The 22,593-nt window shown below is 37.6% G+C and overlaps 1 protein-coding gene across 10 annotated transcripts in view; it reads left to right on the top strand.

Annotated features, from left to right (window-relative positions):
• The first annotated feature begins 5,821 nt into the window (after positions 1-5,821).
• The window catches only part of RPGR (retinitis pigmentosa GTPase regulator), a 156,982-nt gene continuing 140,210 nt past the window's right edge, over positions 5,822-22,593 (top strand). For 9 of the 10 annotated variants that reach the window (XR_008627305.1, XR_008627306.1, XR_008627307.1 and 6 more), the window contains exons 1-8: positions 5,822-6,016; positions 9,009-9,134; positions 9,706-9,798; positions 11,463-11,525; positions 13,310-13,468; positions 15,159-15,308; positions 18,446-18,604; positions 22,196-22,351. Coding sequence is in view for 4 of the 10 variants with exons in the window: in XM_055121678.1 (XP_054977653.1) it covers positions 5,977-6,016; positions 9,009-9,134; positions 9,706-9,798; positions 11,463-11,525; positions 13,310-13,468; positions 15,159-15,308; positions 18,446-18,604; positions 22,196-22,351 (946 nt within the window). In the remaining 6 variants the exon portion in view is untranslated. The remainder of the gene's footprint in view (positions 6,017-9,008; positions 9,135-9,705; positions 9,799-11,462; positions 11,526-13,309; positions 13,469-15,158; positions 15,309-18,445; positions 18,605-22,195; positions 22,352-22,593) is intronic. The other variant, XM_055121676.1, reaches the window with a different exon arrangement.

The following is a 22,593-nucleotide window of genomic DNA, read 5'->3' as shown; positions in this document are numbered from 1 at the left end:
AAACAGGATTTAATAAATACGTGCAAGTTTTCTTTCCTGCTCATTAATGCCCATCTGCTGTCTGTCTCTTCCTTCTAAATAAAACTCCCTCGCTTTGGACCTGTGCATCTTTGCAAAATTCCAGAAATAAAAGAAGCCATTAGAATCTGATTCATAAATGGAGCATTTGGGGATTTTATAGGGGTTTTCAAAGTGAGACATATTTACGTTAATCTGATTCCAAATAGAAAAATAAATAGCAAAGGCTGCTTTAGTGCAGAGCAACTCAAAATGCAAACCTTGGATGTTTTGCTGTCAAGCAAGAAACTACTTCACCTAGGAAGCACAATCCATCAAATATCTTTCTTGTTCATACATGCCTCTATTTTTAGTTAACACAAAATGTTCCAGAAAATAACAGAATAACAACTGGAATTAATGTGCAGATTGCAAAGAGTTGTACATGTTGTCAGATGTGTGAGGACTTCTGTATATCAGAATGATTTCCTGGGGAGTTGACAGTGTATGAGGCAGGCACAGAAAAGAAAAATACAAGATTACAATGATACCCTGGAGGGGCCGGAGCCATAATGCAGTGATTAAGGCACTTGTCTTGCATATGGCAGTCCTGGGTCCAATTTCTGCCACCCCATATAATCCCCAGAGCCCATCAGAAGAGGTCTCTGAACAGAGCCTGGAGCAAGCCCTGAGTACTACTGAGTGTGGCCCAAGCCCCCAATCACCCCTCATCCCCACCAAAATGATACCTCGGAGCTCTCTGCTTCCCACACATAAGGCTGGTGAGTCCACAGCCTACGACTATTTAACTATCGGCATTGGGAAGAGGTATTTATTATTCACTTAATGTCCCCTAGAGCTCCTAAGAATCCAGACCCCTAGCAGTATATGCAGAACACTGGATCTGGCCAGTGGTTTGTAATTAGGATAAGTTTGTCACTTCTGATCTGAAACACTTTGTGTCCTGCTACCTCTCTCCTTTGCCTTGCAAAAGTGGTCAGGAACAGCATAAGGTGCAGCTGTAAGACAACTGAACCTCTCTGAGTAGCCTGGACCCCTGAAAGACCAAGTGGGTTAGATTCTCCCTTGTAAAAAACTAAAGCTCGCCGAGGGGCGGGCTCTCCGGGCAGCTCTGTCTCACCACCCACGTTCAGTGCTCTGGAACCGCAGTGTGTGGACTGGATCGGGACAGCCGTTGGCCAAGGGCAGGCGAAGGAAGAATGAGGACCAAGCTGGTTGTTGATTAGTTACCGTTCATTCGATCTTCCATCTTTCTCATCTCCCGCACTCCCAGCTCTGTCCTCTCTCTCGATCTACTCCAGCCTTTCTCTGGCTTCTCTGTCTCTCCTCCTACTTGTCTCTCCCACCTTGCCCTCTAGGCTACACCCAGCCAGGTAGCAAAATCAACATAAGAAAGCCCTTCCTGAGGACAGGGCATTCCAAAGCCCTTCCTGACTCTTAAGGTTTTTTTCCTTTCTTTAGTCCAAACACTTATTAACATCTTAATACTAGTTATTTTTGTATGGACTTAGCAAGAGATACATTGAGGCTTGCAAGGCAGCTCTCCTGACAACATCTTGCCACAGGCTCAGACCACAGCACTCAGGCCAGATTAATCACTCCTAACCCTAGCAGGGTCCAAATCTAGTTATCACTGTTTGGATCATGACATTTGTCCATGACCAAGCTCTTAACTTATAGTTAAGCATTAGGCACTTTGGCCAGGCCCATCTCCATGCCAGGGTAGCACACAACTCACCGCTTGCCCTGGGTCCGTCTTGTCCCTCGTCGGGTCCCTACTTTTGGGGGTGCTAGGAATTAAGGGCAGCTGAGGCTTAGGTTTAGAGAACTGATGCCCAGGAGGAAAATATCATGTAGAGTCAAATGACTCCCAGGTTATGAAAGCATAGCATTTGCTAAGTCTTCCTGTGTCCATACAAAAAGGACATTGCTCTGAATAAACTATGCAAAGGACTCAAGGAGAAGAGAAAAACAATATTTACAAGTCAACAGAACACTAAGAAAGAAGCAACAAATAAACAAAGAGGAATGGGAGCACTGTAATGGGAGTAACCCAATAAACATAAACTACCTGAGGCTATGTTATCCTACACTCCCTGGTGACCCACATTGTACATGTAGGATGAGGCAGAACTTTGTGTAAAGTCGCAGATATTGGGGCACTGTTTGCATTGCAGTATAGCCCAAATTGTGATATCACTGTGAGCATGACCAATTCTGCCTATGGTAAGAGCTAATGCCATTGAATGTTACTTTGTTCCAGGAACCAAAAGGTAAATTCTACATGTTACCTATATCTTAAAACATGTCCTGATGACCATTAATGTTATCATGCAGGTCACATATCATAGATACATATATTACTAATATAGAGATTAATCTATATGTGAATATAGATATACCATATGTATCTGTAATATATGTTACATATTTCTAATAACTTTTTATATAAGGAGGCTTTGTTCCATTCCTCATATTATGTTCGAAGAACTGTCTCCCTTAGGCAAGTCGATCTGAGCGATGATCTTGGATGCCATCTCTTCCTCCCTTACATTATTATTATTTCCTCATTCTCTTGAATCTGGTTTCCTCACTCTCTATTCAATTTTATTCATCTTCTCAATTATTTCCAAGGTTTACCAGACTTCCCCATTTACCTCCCTTCTTCCTACTATATCTCCTTTCCCAGTCTATATCTACTGTCTCTAGTGTTCAAACTCGGTTCTTATCCTGTTTTTCCCAGAAAATAACTGTTTAAATATTGTTTCTTCCTCCCTCACACTAACAGCTCTTCGCTGCACCCCTAAGGATGCCTGCACTACCAAGTGCATTAGGAAGTTGTTGCCTTACTTCATTTCTCAGCATCACGTGACACAATTGACCACACCCTTCTGTTAAAACACCTTTTGGTAGACTCTTCCTCTATGGTTGCTCATTCTCCTTTTCAGCTTTATCTTGTGTTAGGCTATTAAATGGTGGACGCGCAGACAAGGCTCATTATAGTTTCTTTTTTCTCTTCTCATGTTAGAGTTACATTTTCTCCTTTCACCTTGTAATGCTTCCTCATGCTGCTATCATTCATAGACTCATGCATCCCACAAATACATCCGTCTATCTGGGACTTCTGATTGTGTTACCTACTCAGCCCAATACCTCCACTTTAATGTCTTATAGTGCTCTAGAGTCAATTGACCATGTCCTTCCCACCATACCTACTCAACTCTCCTGGTACCATACCTACTGAACCCTCCTGGCACCCTCCTGGCAAGGCTCTGGGGACCATATGTGGTACTGAGGATTAAATCTGAGGTCAGCTACATGCAAGGCAAACAACCTATCCACTGTGCTATTACTGGCCTTAATTTTTTTAATATTTTGTAAAGCCAACTATAACATGTTATAACCAAAGTCTTTAAAAATTCTGATTTTATTGTGGTAACTATGACAAGGCATTTAAAGACTATGGAATGCTTTCCAAAATAATTTAGAGTCTCTTCTTTGCTGTTTCTATAAAAATTGTTTGGTAGTCCTGCACTACATAGGAGTCAGTAGATATCATTTCCTGTTGATTATGCTGCAAAAATAGCTTTTGATAAGCCAGCGCTTCTCTAGTGTCAATGTACTGTATTCCAAGCCAGCGTGACTGCTGGTCTCAATTGCTGCAAGGGCTCTGAACCCTCCTCTTTGCTCTAATTAATGCTCCCCAAGCAGAAAGGCAAAATTAATTCAGGAATACACATAACTGATCCTATCACTCTTGTGTACAGTCCCGCGACGGCTTCCCATTGCCCTGAAGTTTTGTAAAATCTCAGATTCTGAACAGGTCCATGATCTCCAATCTTATCAGCATCCCAGCGTCACCTCTTTGAACTCTTGGAAAGAGTCCAGCTCCGTGGGAGCCTTTGCAGATTTCCTTTCTGCCTAGGGCTCTCTCACCATTCTTTCCCAGCTTCTCCTTCAGTTCTGAGACCGAATGTTCTCAGATAACCGTTTCTTAACCTCTCATGCCAGACCATTGCTCCTTGATGTTACTTCATAGCTCCCACTTTACTTTCTAGGTAAATGATTATTAGTATATACTTTAATCTCTCCACTGTGCAAAATTAGTAGCATGCTCTGGTGCACGCAGGAATTTAGGGATCTTTGAATTCAGTTTTGTCTTACTCTAAAGCCCATGACCACTGCAAGCACATGTACCTAAATGTACTCTTCTTGGAAAATGACTTTTTGCCTTTATTTATAGTAGCTAATTGCTGAACATAGGAAAATAAGGGTCGACTGTAGAAAACCATAATATTTCTGAGGGAATTCTAGAACAATTGTTCGGATGTAGGTAAAACCCTTTGTGCACGTTACTCTTAGTAGCAAATCTTTCATCTGGGTCCTCACCTTCTGTGAGAGGACACAGAGGAGCTAGTGTTCAGAGTATATGGGCTGGAACAGCTAAACTAGACCCCAGTTGTCCCATTCTATAATCTCCACACATGTAAATTGGATTTCTAGCTATCTTACAGATGGGACTCATACAGTTGGGACCCATACATACTGGGACTCATTGAATCTATCTCATATATTATGCACAATTATTATGTATATTGATGCCTAACTATATGATATATTATGTGTATCACTGTATCACTGTCATCCCATTGCTCATCTATTTTGTTCGAGTGGGTACCAGTAACGTTCCCATTGTGGAGACTTGTTACTGTTTCTGGCATATCAAATACGCGATGGGTAGCTTGCCAGGCTCTGCCATGCGGGCGAGATACTCTCGGTAGCTTGCCAGGTTCTCCAAGAGGGGCGGTGGAATCAAACCCGGGTTTGCCACATGCAAGGCAAACGCTCTACCCCCTGTGCTATCGCTGCAGCCCATTATGCATATATATTGATATATTACAGATTAACAACATAATGTAGTATATAATATGTCAATATATGCTGTATATTAATACAATATGCAATATAATATATTATTAATATCATTATAATTAACATCCTATATTAATTAATGTATAATACATGATTATATAATACAGAATATGCTATTTGATAATCATATTCTTATTTTCTACAACATAGAATGTATTATTACTACACAATATAAATTATATATACTATATTATATAATGTATTAACATATATAATATAATAGATATATTAAATATATGATAAAGCATAGTGATGTCATTACTAATAAGGAAAAAATTGGTAATTACGGAAATCCTTTAGAAAACAATCGTGAGACATCACAGTTCGAACTAATAATTGTAGTAAATAATACACCTTTCACCTTTTAATGATTGATATATACTAGCTATATATAATATTTATTGTGCAAGATAATCAGTGCTATATATTATATGCAATACTATGTGTATATATATGTATACATATAGGCCTTGGTTTAGATCCTGAAAATAGCCTTTAATACCATTTAGGATTTGGGATGCGCTACAGAGTGCCTATCTCATCTACTCATGGTCACTATTACTACTACTGTAGTTTTCTGTGGAGGACTGCTAGTGTCACATTAATTTGACAGTTAACACGAGACGTTTGTAACGTTGGTTATTATCCTAACGAGTCCCCCAACGTTAACGGCTTCAGCTTATCACTGCGTGCTGTGACGGCCCCTTCCCTTCTGTACAGCAGGGGGCGAGCGGCTCCAAGAGCGCTGCACTTGGGCTTTGCGCCTGTGCGACGACAAAGGCTTTATTGCGCCGCCCCGCCTCCCCACCTCTGCGCATGTGCAGCCTCGCCTCCCGCCCTGCGCCCCGCCCCCGTTGCCCTTAGCGGCTATTTGTTGACTTCCGGTACGCGAGAGTCGTGGGCTGCCCGGAGGGTCGGTAATGGGGGTCCGTGGGGCCTTCGCCGTCTGTTTCGGAGCCAAGGCTCTGCCTTAGGCCCGACGCAGCCACCCACGGTTCGCACCTGGTGCCGACCCAGGTTGCCAGGATGCCCCTCGGCACGGGGGACCCCGATGAATCGGTGCCCGGTGAGTGGCGGCTGCGTCGCGGCGGCGGGCTGGGGGAGGGTCCACGGGCGGGCGGTCGGCCAGGCCCCGCCTCCCGGCCGCCTGGGCTGCGGGGAAAGGCCTAGGCCGCTGGGGCTCAACTGTCACCTCAACTGTCGCCGGGGCCCGGCGAGTGACTTAAGGGAGAAGAGAGACGGTGCCCGTCGCATTTTAGAGTCACATTTTAAAATAAACTCGCGTTGGTTTCCGTTTCAGTGGGTTGCTGTTTAGCCTCCTTGCGAGTTTCATGACCTTCCTGCCCAGCCAGTGTGGGGCTGAGAACGAAAGGGGGGCGAAGGGGATGAAGAAGGGACCCTTTAATTTTGAAAGAACTTACTCCGCTGGCTTCCAGTAGTGCACTTGGCGTTGTGACCCGGTACCGCGTTCGTACTCGTAACGGAAACGAACGTTTCGGGGGGCAGCACGTTCAACTACGAGGAATGCCCGCGCGACTGTTCTGCGATAACATTTAATTTTTCAAAATGGGGACAAATGGGGATCGGAGTCTGCTCATTGATTTTCTGACCCTTGCAGGAGTGGGGAACGTCCAATCCGTTAGGTCCGCTGAAGAATGTGGTGTCGGCTTGCAAAGGCAAGCGCAACGTAGTAAGATTGGAGCAGATAGAGCAGGCTGATGGTTGAAGGTGATTGTTCGGCATTGTGCTGTGTCCAAATGGTCCTTGGCATTAAAAAAGGCTAAATTGCTTTAACCTTTTTAGCAAAGAATCATAGATTCACCGACATTGCTGTTGCATCTTCTTACCTCGAATGACTCTGAGCTGCTTAGAGGCTGGTCTGCTAGAGTCCACTCGCTTGGAGTGGAGTCAAGAACAAAGGGGCAAGCTCTTTGCAGGCTGGTCAGAGCAGAGCCTGCCAATGGCTGGGTTGGGGCAAGAGTATCAAGTTTTGTGCTGTTCTGGTTGTTTTTTTTTTCTGGAAAGCCAGAACAGCATTCAACAGTTCAAATTAATCATTTTAAAAGAACAGAGTCTTCCCCCTTCCAGTTTGTTTTATTAGTTTAAACTGTGATGCCTCACAAATAGTTCTCTAAAGGATTTCCATAATTCCCAGGGTTTTTCCTTATTAGTAGTGAAATCACTGTGCTTTCTGGTACCCATTATTTGTCGTTGTGGTTTTTTGGGTATGTTTTGGCAGTACCAGGAATTGGACACAGGGCTTTTAAACATGAGAGGCAGTGCTGTTCGCTGAGTCTCCTTGGTCCCCTATTAGTTTATGTGTGTTCTTCCTGGATATTTCCTCAAAAGCTAAATCTGGTGCTTGAGTGTGGAAATGGTTACTGAGAACCAGTAGGTGTTTTTGATCTCCTCCAAGTGGTACTGTATCAGAGTTTGTGCTAGTACAGTCTTTTTTGCCAAATGGTACTTGATATATGGTTGTCCTCCAAATTTCCTCGAAAGATAGATTCATCCTTTGTGTTTGCGTGTGTGTGTTTAAATGGTTATTAATAACTAGTTGAGGGGTTTGTTATCTTCAAAGTGGTGCTGGATCCAGAAGTTTGTTAATGCTGCTGGGGGCTCTTTTCAAAAATAGCATTTTCTGTGCGATTATCCTCAAGATTTTCTTAAAAGTTACATGTGGCAAATGTGTGTGTTTAAAATGATTATTGAAAATTAGTACGGGTTTTACGTTCACTTCCAAATGATGCTTTTTGTGTGATTATCCACTAGATTTCCTTAAAATCTAGATCCAGCTTGTGTATGTGTGTTTGTGTGTATGTTTAATGCTTATTAACAAGCAGTGGAGATTTTGGTCTCTGCAAAAAGTTACTGGGTCCGGGGCCAGAGTGATAGTACAGCGGGTAGGGCATTTGCCTTGCATGTGGCCAATGCAGGATTGATCCCTGGCATCCCACAGAGTCTGCAAGCTTCTCCAGGAGTAATTCCTGAGTGGAAAGAGGGAGAGTGAGGTGTGGGGAGGAGGGAGAAAGGGGAGAGGGAGGTTTGTGAAAAGTTTGTGGATTCTACTTGGAGCTCTTTAAAAAATGTTGCTTTATGGATTTTCTGAAAACATCTCACTTCTTTGTGTGCATTTGTTTCTATTTGTATTTAAAATGGTTATTGAGAATCATTAGGGCTTTTTGGTTTCCTCAGGATGATACCTTGAGTGTGAACATCTTTGAGATATCTGCCCTGTGTGTCTGTAAATGATTATTGAAAAAGAAGGGTTGTGTGTAATTTTCAAAATGGTACTGTACAAAAAAGTTTGTGACTTTCTTTGTATGTGTATTTAAATGGTTTTTGAGAACAGTAAGGGGTTTTGATCTCTATAAAATGGGTGAGGTCAAATTTCTAGATCAAGAAATTTGTTAATGTGACTCAAGTTTCTCTTCAAAATGGTGCTTTAAGCATGATTATCCTCAAGATTTCCTTAAAATCTAGATCTGACATCTTTCTCCCTCCACCCTATTTGTATATGTGAATGTTTATTGAGAAATAAGAGGACTTGGATCTTTTCAAAATGCTACCAGATTGAAATATTTCTGAATATTATAGAGGTAGTGGTTAATGTAGTAGCATTTAATCAAGCATATTTAATGATTTAATTTAAGAATGTTAAATCTCAGCATTCTGAATTCTCACGAATGATTTAATAATACTGTACTGTTTCTGTGCATGAAGATTAGTCCCCAGTCAGGTGTTAACAAACCTGAGTAAGTTACCAATTATATTATTTCAGGTAATAGATAGCTACCTGGTAGTTCCTGAAGACCACTGCCTTTCTTGTAGTATGACTTTGTGCACCAATAAGTAAATAATACACCTTTCATTAGTATATTTCATAATAAAACTAAAATGAACTATTGCAAGTAGAATTGAGTAAAGGAGGGAGAAGAAGGGCATAAAACAGTGCTAGAGTGGAGTGAGAAATGTCATAAAACTAATCTGTAGAGATAGTGGAAAATATTTTATGAACAGGCAACAGAGTATAAGCTGTAAAATATGATTATTTGCAGATTCGGGTGCTGTTTTCACATTTGGAAAAACTAGATTTGCAGAAAATATTCCAAGTAAATTCTGGTTTAAAAATGATATACCAATATGTCTTTCATGTGGTGATGAACATACTGCTATTGTTACAGGTTAGTATTAAAATCCTAAGCATAACTTGTAATACTTAGAGAACACCAAATATAGAATGTGCTGTCTTACCATGTTGGAAATATGTACAAAGTGTTATTGTCATTTTTTACTTTACCAGAGATTTCTTGATAGTTGATTTATCAAGAGAACCTTTAATATTCTAAGTTCCCTTGTTTAAGTATGATTTTTTTAAAAAATATGTCTAATCATAGAAACTCCTATCTAGCAGAATCTACTCTGCAAAGATGGACACGGTAACTTGTTTCAGCATGGAAAAGCAAGGACTACTTTCAAATATAGCTTTTTAATTGTTTTAAGATGTCTTCGTGGGGCTGGAGAAATAGCACAGCGGGTAGGGTGCTTGCCTTGCATGTAGCCGACCTGGCTTCGATTCCCAGCATCCCATATGGTCCCCTGAGTGCTACCAGGGGGTAATTCCTGAGTGTATAGCCAGAAGTAATCCCTGTGCATCGCTGGGTGTGACTCAAAAAGCAAAAAAAAAAAAAAGATGTCTTTGTCTTTCATTTCTTTATTATGAAAATGTTTTTATTTCTTTTTCCTCCCTACCAGGAAACAATAAACTTTACGTGTTTGGCAGTAACAACTGGGGCCAGTTAGGATTAGGATCCAAGTCAACAATAACCAAACCAACATGTGTCAAAGGTTTGGGGTCTTTGTCTTTTTATTCATTCTAAGTACTAACAAGCTATATAAGATACTTTTATATTGATTGTATAGTTCTTTAATTTCATGTTATAAACAATGAAGCCTTTATTTCTTTATTTTTCAACATTTATTTGAATATTGTCGGTATTTTATTTTGTCTATATAATTCAGAAGCACTCTTACATATCAGGGTCTAAACAGCACATTGATTACAAACCCAGAGTCCACCGAGGGAGTTTTAACACTCACCATCTATTAGAGTTTTTCACACTTTCCCATCTTTTCATTTACATCTTTTGATTTCATTTGCAACTTTTCATTTTGTTTACATCTTTCTTCTTTTTACAGTTTTGCACTGGCCATCTTTTTTTAAACCTACTTATACATTAAATATTACCGCTTTTGTATATACAGATAATAGTGCAGTGGGGCAGAATTTTGAGCTCCGTCTTATTAAGAGCTTTATACTGGTGTCATATGGTTGTTGGTTTTCTAAAACACTTATTTGCCCTGCTGTATTTATGGCTAGATGTATAAAAAAAAAGTCAGGATTGAGAAGCTTGATTAGTTCTTATGTTTTTACAAGAACAAAAAGACATTTAAAAATCAATCCCAGAAAATATTGGGCAATTGATGCCTTTACGAACATTCTCATTATTATGCATAACACTTCTGTTTGACTATAACTTATGCACATCAGTTAAACTTGAAGATTGAGATGTGATTAGCAGTATTTTTATCAATTTTTTTAATTTTAGCTCAAAATTTTATTGTGATTTTTCAAATTCATGTTATTTTTAGGTGTTGTAGAGCTTTTAAGATACTTCTACTTAGTTAAAAATTATTTATTGAACATAGACTGTGAAATGCTTGCATATGTTTTTGGTTATTCTGATCCTTACTCGCACATACATAAATAACAAACTAACAAGTTTATCTAGAGAAGTGTTTTCCAAAGTGGATGATAACACTATCTGGATGGGGGTTTAAGGGGGAGAGGGGGCGATGATAGTAGCTTGGGTGCAATTAGAGGTGCTTTCTATTTGTTTACAGAAGGTATATTTCCAGGGAGCATTGAGTAATCATTATTCCTGAAAATGGGCCAAATAAATTTGGGAAATAAGTATGTCAAATGAATTTGGAAAATCTCTTTTGGGGAACTTCTGATCTAGAGTATGAGATTCTCGAGACTGGGTACTCTGATTTAGTTATTTTTGCAGCACCCAGAAATATTCAGCCATAAGTATTCAGGATTTCTTCTTTGAATGTTTTATGAATGAATGCCTTGTAGCTAACATAGGTGTATGCCTATGAATATTGGACTTTGTTTCATTGAGTGAGGTAGAAGGTGAACACTTGGTGGTGATGACAGATTAGGTAATAGATCAAGATGGCAAAAAGGGGCAGAATAACTAAATTCAGAGGATCTCAATGCAGAGTAGTTATTTAAAATAGACAGAGGTTCCAACGCCTTACCTCAGATTCAGGTTCTCCAGGGGTCTGGCTGATCTGTAATTTTTTCTCAAACTTCTACCAGTTATTTTGATACACAGTTCTGAAGACCTTTGCTTTCATAGTTGAGAACATAAACTACAGGGTCAGACAAGCCTGGATTGTTTATCATTTTCATGACTATAAATATTTTGTCATTTTTATTTCAGCTTTAAAACCTGAAAAGGTGATATTTGTTGCCTGTGGAAGAAACCACACTCTAATTTCAACAGGTATAGTGTCCAATATATGGCTTCCTGCCCTATATGAGGACCAAGCTCTCATGCCCGTAACATAATTTTGTAAAAGTAATAGAAACAGAACCTTGGTAACAGTAGGATTAGACTTTTAAATTACATTTTAAAATGTAAATGATTATTATACTTGTTTTGCTTTTGAAAATATTCTAAGTCTTCAATGGTTGAAGAAAAAGCTGTTTTTTTCTTTCTTGGATTATACAAGGGACAGAATCTCCTTGCCTGTGTTCACATATCAGGCCGGTTGCTTCAATCTTTGGTCTTCCTTCTTTCCGGAGGGTGAGTGGAAGACTCTAAAAGGCTATGTGACTTCAGTAAAAATCCAAATGTGAAGGTAAATCAAAAACCCTAGAATAGCCTAAATAGTCCAGAAAAGAACAAGCAAGCTCTATCTGATTTTAAGACCTACTAGAAAAGCCCAGCAATTAGGACCGTGTGCTGTTAGGTAAAAGATAGGAGAAGATTAGTGGAACATAATAGAGTTCAGAAGATGCGCAGGCAATTCACTGGAGAAAAGGTAGACTTCAGTAATTGCTTTTTAACAAGTGCAGGCCCTGACATCCTAATATATCTCCTTTCCCTCACACTGTTTCATCTGTCTTCAGATTATTACTGCCTCACTGCCCTTTTTCATACTCTTTCCGGACTAAACGGTCTCTCTTTCTCATATTTAGATTCTTTTAAGATTCAGTATGTATTACTTTTCCCAAAGAGCTTTTTATGACTTTTAAAACTTTTAGTCATGCAATTATTCTTTTTAGCACTGCACTAACTCTGATGGCACTATATGTACTGATTGTGCTGTTTAATACTATGTGGTCTCATTATCATTCATTTGAAAGCAATGCTAGCTTCATTTTCCTACAATAATACCTAGTTAAAAATCTTGACTGATTTCTTCCTTAATTTCCCCCTTTAATTTAGTGAGTACAGCTTCCTGGACATTGTTATGACAGATACAACTAAGTTTTAATGTTTTTAAAACTATTCATTAATTTGGAACTTACTGGAAGTGCTTATTATCTAGACATATATTTATCTAGTGCTTATAGTGACCCAGATGGTATTCTAAGAATTTTTAAATATTAACTAGTTTAATCTTCATAGTAGCTCTGTGAAGTATATCCTGTTGTCACCCATTTTACAGATAAGGAAAATGAGACTCAGAGAAATTTTATTCAGCTTATCCAAGGTCATTTGAGTTGTTATTGAGTTGCAAGGCAGAATATACAACCAGGAAATCTGTCTCTGGAGTCCTAACTCGTAAACAGCACGCTGTGCTTCATTCCAGTTTGACTAAATAAAAAAATTTAAATTACATGCCATTTTCATTTTTATAATATTTTTGGATTTGCTTAAATTTACCTATTTGCTACCTGTTGATTCTCAGTTTTAATGTGTATCTAAGTTGCAATTAATGAATCAATTAATTCAGAATACTGTGATTTGGAATATCAACTAATTTGGATACCAGTTTCCTCTTTTATGGTTCTGAATTAATGAATTGCTACAGTAGCAAGAAAATACATTCCAAACATTCTATGCATTTCAATTGTTACTTAAAATCCAGAATTTTTCTAGAATGAAATTTCACATAAGTGTAACCTTGTTTTTTTTTACAAGTGAAAGTTGTTCTTCAGTTTATAGACCTATCCTGACTTTCTTCACTGTTATTAAATAGAGGAAATTCCTGGTATATACTGACCTGTGTCATAAAGATAGTGACCATAGTTTACTAATGTTTTCTTTTCAATGTGTAGAAAAAGGCAATGTATATGCAGCTGGAGGAAATAATGAAGGGCAGTTGGGACTTGGGGACACTGAAGAAAGGAACACTTTCCAGCTAATTAGCTTTTTCACATGTGAGCATAAGATTAAACAGCTTGCTGCTGGATCTAATACTTCGGCTGCATTAACTGGTAAGACTTTCATGCTGGGACATATCTTTTTAGAGAGAGGCTTTACGTACTCAGTAATTTAACACAGCTTTATTAGTTTTCTTTTATTCATTATGTGTTTTCAGAAGACATTTAAAATAGAATTTTACATCATGGCATATTTTACAGTGTTCTATTAATTTAGAATTAGATATGACCATATACTCAAAAGGTAAATTGTTAATTGCATTACCTGTTCTATCCTGTGTGGTCTCAAATGTCGTTTTCATTGTGTCTTCTGAAAGTTAACTTGCAACTTTAATGAACTTGCTCTCAGAAATATCATAGAAATCTGTTGGATATGTGGAGGTGATAATATAGTTTGTAAATGACATCACACCTTTCTATCCTCTCTATCAGAAGTTTATCTGAGAAATTTCTTTAAAATTCAGAGCCAAGGGGGCTGGAGAGATAGTACAGAGGGCAGGGCTCTTGCCTTGTACATGATGGCACCCCATCTGGTCCCCTGAGCAAGACCAGGTATGATCCTTGAGCACAGAGCTAGGAAAAAGCCCTGAGTACTTCAGGGTGTTTCCCCCAGACCAAAAATAAATTTTAAAAAAATAATAAAATAATAGATAAAATCTAGTGCCAAAGTAAATGTGGTTTCACTAAAGCAGTTGTAAGTGTGCTGCTTTTTTCCAGTCTTGAGTGCTGTCTACCTGAAGGAGTTACTTTGGTTTCACAAGAGCCAGCGTCAGACCTGTAGCTGTCCACTCCTTCTATTTTGTTAGCCCTGCAGCTGGTATTTTGACATCTTTCTTTTGGTTCTTCATTTCAACTGCCCTTTTATTTACCTTATTATTAAATTACTACAGGGGTGGGAAAAAGTTAGATTAGGAGATAAAAGTAATTTATTCCTTTATAAAATATTTTTTCCTAGTTTAACTTGTTCTGACATAGAAACTCTTATCAGAAGGAACATAAGTTAACCTGTTTCTAGGGGCTGGAGCGATAGCACAGAGGGTAGGGCGTTTGCCTTGCACGCGGCCGACCCGGGTTCGATTCCCAGCATCCCATATGGTCCCCTGAGCACGGCCAGGGGTAATTCCTGAGTGCAGAGCCAGGAGTGACCCCTGAGCATCACGCTGGGTGTGACCCAAAAAGCAAAAAAAAAAAAAAAAAGTTAACCTGTTTCTGAGAGGCTTATATATAATTAATAGATTTATACATTGTCATATAAAGCTAGAGTATTTTTTCAGGTACACATTGTCAAAAGTAAAAGGTAGTGAAGTGTATTTATGTTTTGCATCATCATTTCCACGATGTTCTCAAGAATGGGCCTTTTTTGGTCAGAAATGTGCCCAGAATATGCCAAGTGTGACTTGTGTAGTCAGTCAGTGACAGGTAAACTGCTTGAGAGGAAGGAACCATTTTCTAGAGACGTTAGAATAAGAAAATGTTATTATAGGAAAGGACATTCTGTTTTTGCAATTAAGAAAAATGCAGACATGACTGAAATAATTTGCATTGAGCTATTCACTGCTCTTTATCATCACAGAAGCATTTTATAAAATAAATTGAACTCCTAAGAATCTAGCTGGTATAAACGCCAGTAATAATTTTTCTTTTCAAAATACAATTTTTCTAAATAAATGGTTGAAAATACAATAACTCAATAACCCTTATACCTCTAAAAAGTCTTTTTTTCCTCCTTGTGTTTACTTTATAGAGGATGGAAAACTCTTTATGTGGGGCGACAATTCTGAAGGACAAATTGGCTTACAAGATTTGACTAATGTGTGTATTCCTCATCAAGTGACCATTGGGAAACCTATCTCATGGATCTCTTGTGGCTATTACCATTCTGCTTTTGTGACAAGTAAGACAGAACATTTTGGTTTCATCATGTTAGATCCTGTTGCTAAATTATTACTGATTGTTGATAAAATGATGTAACACGCAATTCCATAGAAATAATATCAGACTACCACATAATGAAATACTTTTAGTTCTAGGTCACAGTATCTCTCCATTTCAATAGAGATAATTTCAAACTTTTTCTGACAAGTTTAATTTTTTAAGTGAATATTAAGTCAGTTCTAAAAACAAGATGTGTATCTTAGAAACCCTTTTGAATTTTGGTTCTCATGCTTCTTGGATTTTGGTTTCAGAATTTTGTCTCTGCACTTGGACGTATTCTACTTTTATCCTGAGAATTTGCTTTTATTATTTTAATAAATGAGTTCTAGGCTTTCATTGTAGGAACAAGAATGAAGACTAGCTGGAAAAGGCAGACAGTAAGTATGGTATATGATTTCCTTTGCTTGGACTTTTCTCAGCATTCACAGCATCTTCCTTTCCTGGACCCACTGTTAACCTCTTTTATTGTAGTTAAAATATTTGAAATGCTAGGTTGTATTATCGTGTGCATCTACACTAGCAAAAGCAGAAGTATGATTATGGATTTCTATCTTACTGATTTTCTTCTATTTTTATCCTGAGAATTTTTTTTATTGTTTCAATAAATGAGTTCTAGACTTTCATTGTAGGAACAAGGATGAAGACTAGATGGGGAAGGAAGACAGTGAGTATGGTATATGATTTCCTTCGGTTGGCCTTTTCTCAACATCCACAGCATCTCCCTTTTCTGCCCACTGCCATCTGGCTTGCGGATTTCTTAATTGATTTTTCTTCTAATATACCTAGAGGAAATAATTCTGTAGTACTGCTGTCTCATACATTTATTCCTTATTTAATGCACTACAGATTCTGGTTTAGAAAATACCAATTGCATGCTACTAAGAGAAGAAAAATTATGTACTGTTCGCTCCTATACTCCCAATGTCTTAAACAAATTTATACCAAGTAATTGACAGATGAGGGAATGAATGAATGACAGTTGATTGTGTTCTTTGGTACAATACCTCCTACCAACTTATTGGTTACTTTAGACCTCTGGTATTGATGTAGTCTCTACTCACTTGTGACAAAGCAAAAGCACATGAAAAAACCCAAAAATTGCAAGTAAAGGTATTGCTTTATCATATGGCTTCTAATAAGACTGCCAGAGCTAGTTTTATGACTAAGCTGGCTAAATATAAAGCCAGTAGGAGATCAAATGGGATTGCTCATCTTAAACAATAAGATATTACATTGAGATTCTTCTTTCACTTTAATACCTTTAAAAACAGCTTTATTGAGACACAGCTCACGTAAAATTCACCCATGTTATGGTGTGAGGAACAGCAGAAATGTGTAGGCAGAGGTAGGATTATATTCTTCTTGCCTTAGCCCATTTCGTCGGGGATGCAAGAGGCATGGGGGACAGAAGATAGTGGCTTACTGAGCACCTTTTTTGTACCCATCAGGATTTGATAAATGTTTTATGTAAAAATGATTCTAAAAAATTCATTTTCTACACAGATCAATTCAGAAATTCAGTATATCTGCTTGCAGCATTGACCTAGTTTTAAGTGCTACATACGGTATGTGCTAGATCACATGACTTTCCATGAATTATGATTTGCTAGGACTCATGAGTAGACTGTATTCATGATTGAGATTTATTACAGCAAAAGATACAGAGAAAAAGCAGCAGGAAAAAAGGCGTATTCTCCTGAGTTTCAGCATTGGCTTGATGGTCCTTTCTCTTTGAGGTCACAGAGGATGTGCTTTTTCTCTGTTGAGCTGCAGGGATGTATGTGTCATGTTGGCCCAGGAAAGACCATTATTGTCTCAGGATCTGAGGCTTTCATGTAGCACGTTATGGGGGTAGGACATTTAGGTACATCATGCAACCAGCTAGTCACAGCAACTGCAAAGTGGATCTCTCAATAGTGATTACTCCCCCATCTCTCCTTCTATAAACTATAAATTATCAGTGTTGCTATGTCTGCAAAACAATCCTAATAAACTGAGCTGGCATAACTCGTCATTCCAGGTGTACATAAAATCAGTCACCAACATAAAGTAAAACTCTGAGGGCTACAGTCCCAGGGACTGGTCAGTAGTCAATCTTGGTTCTCTTAACAGTATGCTGTGTTAACTCTTTGCTCAATCAGCGGTGATAAATGTTCTGTATTATTCTTCAGCTATATTAGAACTGTAGCACTGTCGTCCCTTTGTTCATCAGTATAGTTAAAAAGGTTTTAAGAGTCCTGTTCTATAAAACTCTGTTCAGTTTATGGGTTTTTTAAAAAGTTCTTTTAATATACACTTAGTCATAGCATAGTATAATGAATGCATTAAGTGTAGTAACAGCAAGTCAATAGTGTTGGCATGGACAAGGCAGTGATTAAATTTCAGTTCCTTCAGATTTTTCTAGAGGAAGTGTCAGATAACTGAATACAACATGCTGTCTTAAGACTCATTTAACATGTAAACTTCACACAGAAATGAGTCTTAACTTTCATTAAAAGAAATTAATCCTTTAACAGCTATTCATTAAGTGCATGATCTACAAAAGCTTTAGGTTATAGTGAGCAAAACTAACTACTGTAATGAGGCAAACTAAGTTCATGTCCTTATGTGTAGTCATTTTGTTTTATCACGGGAAAATGGAAATAGTAAGGTAGTCTTCTATCTTGTGAAAAAGCAGAGATTATTTTTTAGTTTATTTGTTGTGATGATCATGAATGGCTTAAAAGGTACTTGGATTCGAATAATTAAGGGGTGGAGCCAGAGATATAGTACAACAGGTACGGTGCTTGCCTTGCACACATCTGCCATGGGTTTGATCACTACATATGGTCCCTGAAGGACCACCAGGAGCGATCCTTGAGCTGAGAGCCAGGAGTAAACCAAGTACAGCTGGTTGTGGCCCCCCAAATAAACAAAATAATCATCATCAAGGGGGAAAGAATAAAACTACATTTCTTTAAACTTACAGTAAAAATACCTTGTGAAAAGCAAAGTTGTCATTTTCTACATTTTTACTGGATGTGATTATATGTACCAAAAAGATGGTATTTTTTCATGTTTTTATTGTTACTGATCACTCTTCTTTCTCTTCAAAAGCTGAGGGAGAACTGTTCACATTTGGAGAAACGGACTCTGGGAAGTTAGGTCTTCCCAAGGAACTGCTGTACAATCACCGAACACCACAGCAGGTGTTTGGAATTTCTGAGAGGGTGATTCAAGTAGCTTGTGGTGGAGCACACACAGTGGTTCTCACAGGTATGTGTGAAGCAGAATGCAGCCTCTTTTTCCATGCATCCTAGGGAATTAGCATTCTATGCATGCTAATGAAAAATGCTTTATTGTGTACATGGTAAGAAAATTGAACATCTAATCCACCCTCTTAAGAGATTTTTAAGGGTACAGTACAATATTGTTACATATGGACATTTGAGGTACAGTATATCTCTGGACATTTTCTTGCCCAGCTGGAACATTATACCTGTTGATTAGTAGCTTCCCTATGCCACACTCTCAACCCCTGAAACCACCGTTCTAGTCTTCTTCAAGGAATTTGAACCCCTACACCAGCTAACTTAATTTAACTTGCATCATTTTCCATTAAGATGTTTTAACCTATGATTCTTGTTAAGTTCTTTTGACTTACAGAAGAAATTGTTAAGAAAAAAATTAATGGTTCAGTTTTTTATCAACATTGTCATCATTTTCATGGTTTAATTTTTATTTTTCTATTTTTATTTAGGCACCATGATTTATAATACTATTAATAATTGCTTCAGGCATCCAGTGTTCCAACTCCAAACCCATTACCACTGTCGGCATCCCTCCATCAATGTCCAAAGTTCTCCCCATCCCCACCTTGCCTCCTTAGCAAATTCATTTTTAAAATTGACTAATGTGTTTACATTAATGTTGACTTTTACAGTTTTTCTGCACATAGTTGCTTGCCTCTACACTATCAAAGTGTCCAAGACACCTCTTTTTTTTCAAAAATTTATTCTTTTATTGAATCACCATGTGGAAAGTTACAAAGTTTTCAGGATTAAGTCTCAGTTATACAATGCTCGAACACCCATCCCTTCACCAGTGCATATATTCCACCACCAAGAATCACGGTATACCTCCCCCCACCCTCCCACCTCCCCAGCCCCTTGCCCCACCTGTGTAACTGGTAAATTTCACTTTACTTTCACTTTACTTTGATTACATTCAATATTTCAACAAAAAATCACTATTATTGTTTGGAGTTTCTCCCCCCAAAGTCGGACCTGCTGAAAAGGAAGCATTTAATAATTTGTTTTCCATTGCTGAGAATGAAGAGATATGAGGTCTAGCGGCTGCACGGTTTTGGATTTCTGTATTTTAGTATTTTAGTAACTAAGTCCAGAGAAATTTCTGCCAGAAATTGCATCATTGCAAGCTTGTACCTCTCTGCTACTTTATATTCCACTAATGAGTGCAGTCTTTCTATGTCTGTCTCTTTCTTTCTGACTCATTTCACTCAACATGATACTTTCCATGTTGATCCACTTATATGCAAATTTCATGACTTCATCTTTTCTAACAGCTGCATAGTATTCCATTGTGTAGATGTACCAGAGTTTCTTTAACCAGTCATCTGTTTTGGGGCACTCTGTTTTTGTCCAGATTTTAGCTATTGTAAACAGTGCTGCAATGAACATAGAAATACAGATGTCATTTCTACTATACCTTTTTGCCTCTTCGGGATATATTCCCAGGAGTGGTCAAATGGAAGCTCAATTTGTAATTTTTTGAGAATCATCCATATTGTTTTCCAAAAGGGCTGAACCAGTCAGCATTTCCACCAGCAGTGAAGGAGAGTCCCTTTCTCCCCATATCCACGCCAACACCGGTTGTTTTTGTTTTTTAGGATGTGGGCCAGTCTCTGTGGTGTGAGATGATATCTCATTGTTGTTTTGATCTGCACCTCCCTGATGATTAGTGAAGACACTTCTTATGTTACCTCCAGTCCACTGCATCATTCCTGTCCCTCATTGATTCACTTCCTCCCCTTCTTGGCATTCTAATTTCTGTAACCCAAGGGCATGAGCAGTCTGCTCTTAACAAACTATTAGACTGGAACTTGGGGCACTCTAAGTGTAATCTTGTATGTCATAGCAGTTACCAAAAGACAAGGAAATCTAGTTCTAAGTTGGTGTGCATAATGCAACCTGGTTAGATCTCAGGAAAAATAAGAAATTATCAAAATGTTTCCAGCTTGTGTTTGAACAAACATTATTTCTACAGGCCAACAAATTAATTGTGAAATTCAGTGAAGTTAGGGTAACATTAACCCTAAAGCTAACTATAAAATCTGTTTTCCTAGTACTATATTATTTATTAACATTGGTTTACACTGTTAAGTATTACAAAGATAATATGTAATATCCTTAGATAAAACAAAAGCTATTTGTCATTCCTAATCAATCCAAGTATATAAAACTAATGGGATAAGGAACAAAACTTTTGTAAAATGATTCAGACTGCTTTTATGACCAAATTTCCCAGGCTACTATCAGACAGTCCAAGAAATGTTGGGTATTTGTAGAGATAGATACTTGATTTAATTTATTTGACATTATCAAGGTAACTATTTGAACTAGAAATATGCTGTGATTATTAAACTAGAGATGGTATTTTTAAACTAAAATAAAGGTCTCTTTTGTCATTACCTGAATGTGTCTTCAAATACTTGGCATAGAATATTTTAAGTAGTAATATCAATATATTTTATTTATAAAGTAATTATTCTTATTCAGCGAAAATATATAAAGTTATATGACAATAAATAGTTTATATGTTCATCCCTATCCTCCATTGTCAAAATAAGATGTTATTAGAAAGTACTTTGCGAAAACTTTATTATATTATGTTTTTAAAACCCTGTTATGATTTTAGATCCCCCTAAATGTTTTTCTCATTTGATTTTCACAGTTGCTCTGTCATGTCACATAAGGATTACTGCATCAGAGAATTTAAGTAATTTGCTAGTTGCAACAGATAGTAATAACAAAGATTTGGATTTGGGTTATTTATTTGAATCCAAAGCTCTTGTTCTTCCTCCCATAGCAAGAGAATCAATATATTAAACTAAGACTTAATATAACAGAAAATATTACTCCTAGTAGCTAGCAAGAGTTTTCTCTGAAATAAAGACCCTTTCTTTAGCTGTTATTATCTTGCTTTTGTATTGATCCTTATTTTATGCTTTTTCATTTCTCAGAAGTTTGAGTTAATATTTACTGTGTTATTGAAGAGCCTTTGGAATCGCTTAAAATATTAAGACACAGGAAAGCTTTCCCCACTACTTTAATTTACACTTGCTAGTAAAGGAGCTTTTACCTGTGAATAAATCTAGCACATATAATATAAATTCTCTGAAGTTGTTTTACAATGTAGGCTATTCTTTTAAACTTCCTTTTTAAAGTAAGGCATTTTCCTTTAGGGAACTTTATTTTTAAGTTGATTTAAGAAAATAGTAGAGAAATAATTTAATGACAAGTGATCCTTTTTAAAGATATGAGGGGTACTTATAGGAATATTTTAAGTACTTCACCAGCTTATATTTCTGAAAGTTTCTTTTTTATCGGGCTATGTAAAAGATGATGTCAGGCCCATGCCATAATTTTTACAATGGTATTCTTGGTCATTTTTCTTTTCCTTTATCATTGAGAAATGTCTTCTTGGCTGTTGGATTTTATGTTTTTTTTTCTGCCAGAGACACTTAATTTTATTATAAAAATTTTATTATCACAGTTTTTATCAACGTAATGGTGACAGTATCTTCTGTTCTGAAATCCTTTTCTTGTATTTGTGTCTTCCTTTCAGAGAAATCAGTGTATGCCTTTGGACTGGGACAGTTTGGTCAGTTGGGTCTTGGTACTTTTCTATTTGAAACTTCAGAACCCAAAGCCATTGAGAATATTAAGGACCAGAAAATACGCTCTATTTCCTGTGGAGAAAATCACACAGCTCTAGTAACAGGTATGTATCAGAATTTCTTTTGTGTATTTATAGAATTGTGTACCTTTCATTCAAAATATATTTTATATGAAAGGAAGGTAAACATAAGCAAAGAAATTAATGACTGAGAAAATGTGCCAAGCTTCAAAGTCTTTAGCTCTCATTTTTAATATTTTCATTTCATTTAAAATTCATCTAGTCTCCCCAAGAATAGTAGAGATAAGTACCAGGAAGTTGGCTCCACGGCTTGGAAGCCGGCCTCA

This window comes from Sorex araneus, chromosome X, assembly GCF_027595985.1.
Source record: "Sorex araneus isolate mSorAra2 chromosome X, mSorAra2.pri, whole genome shotgun sequence".
NCBI lineage: Eukaryota > Metazoa > Chordata > Mammalia > Eulipotyphla > Soricidae > Sorex > Sorex araneus.
The sequence above is the reverse complement of the archived record's forward strand: the minus strand, read 5'-3'. Positions and strand labels throughout refer to the sequence as shown.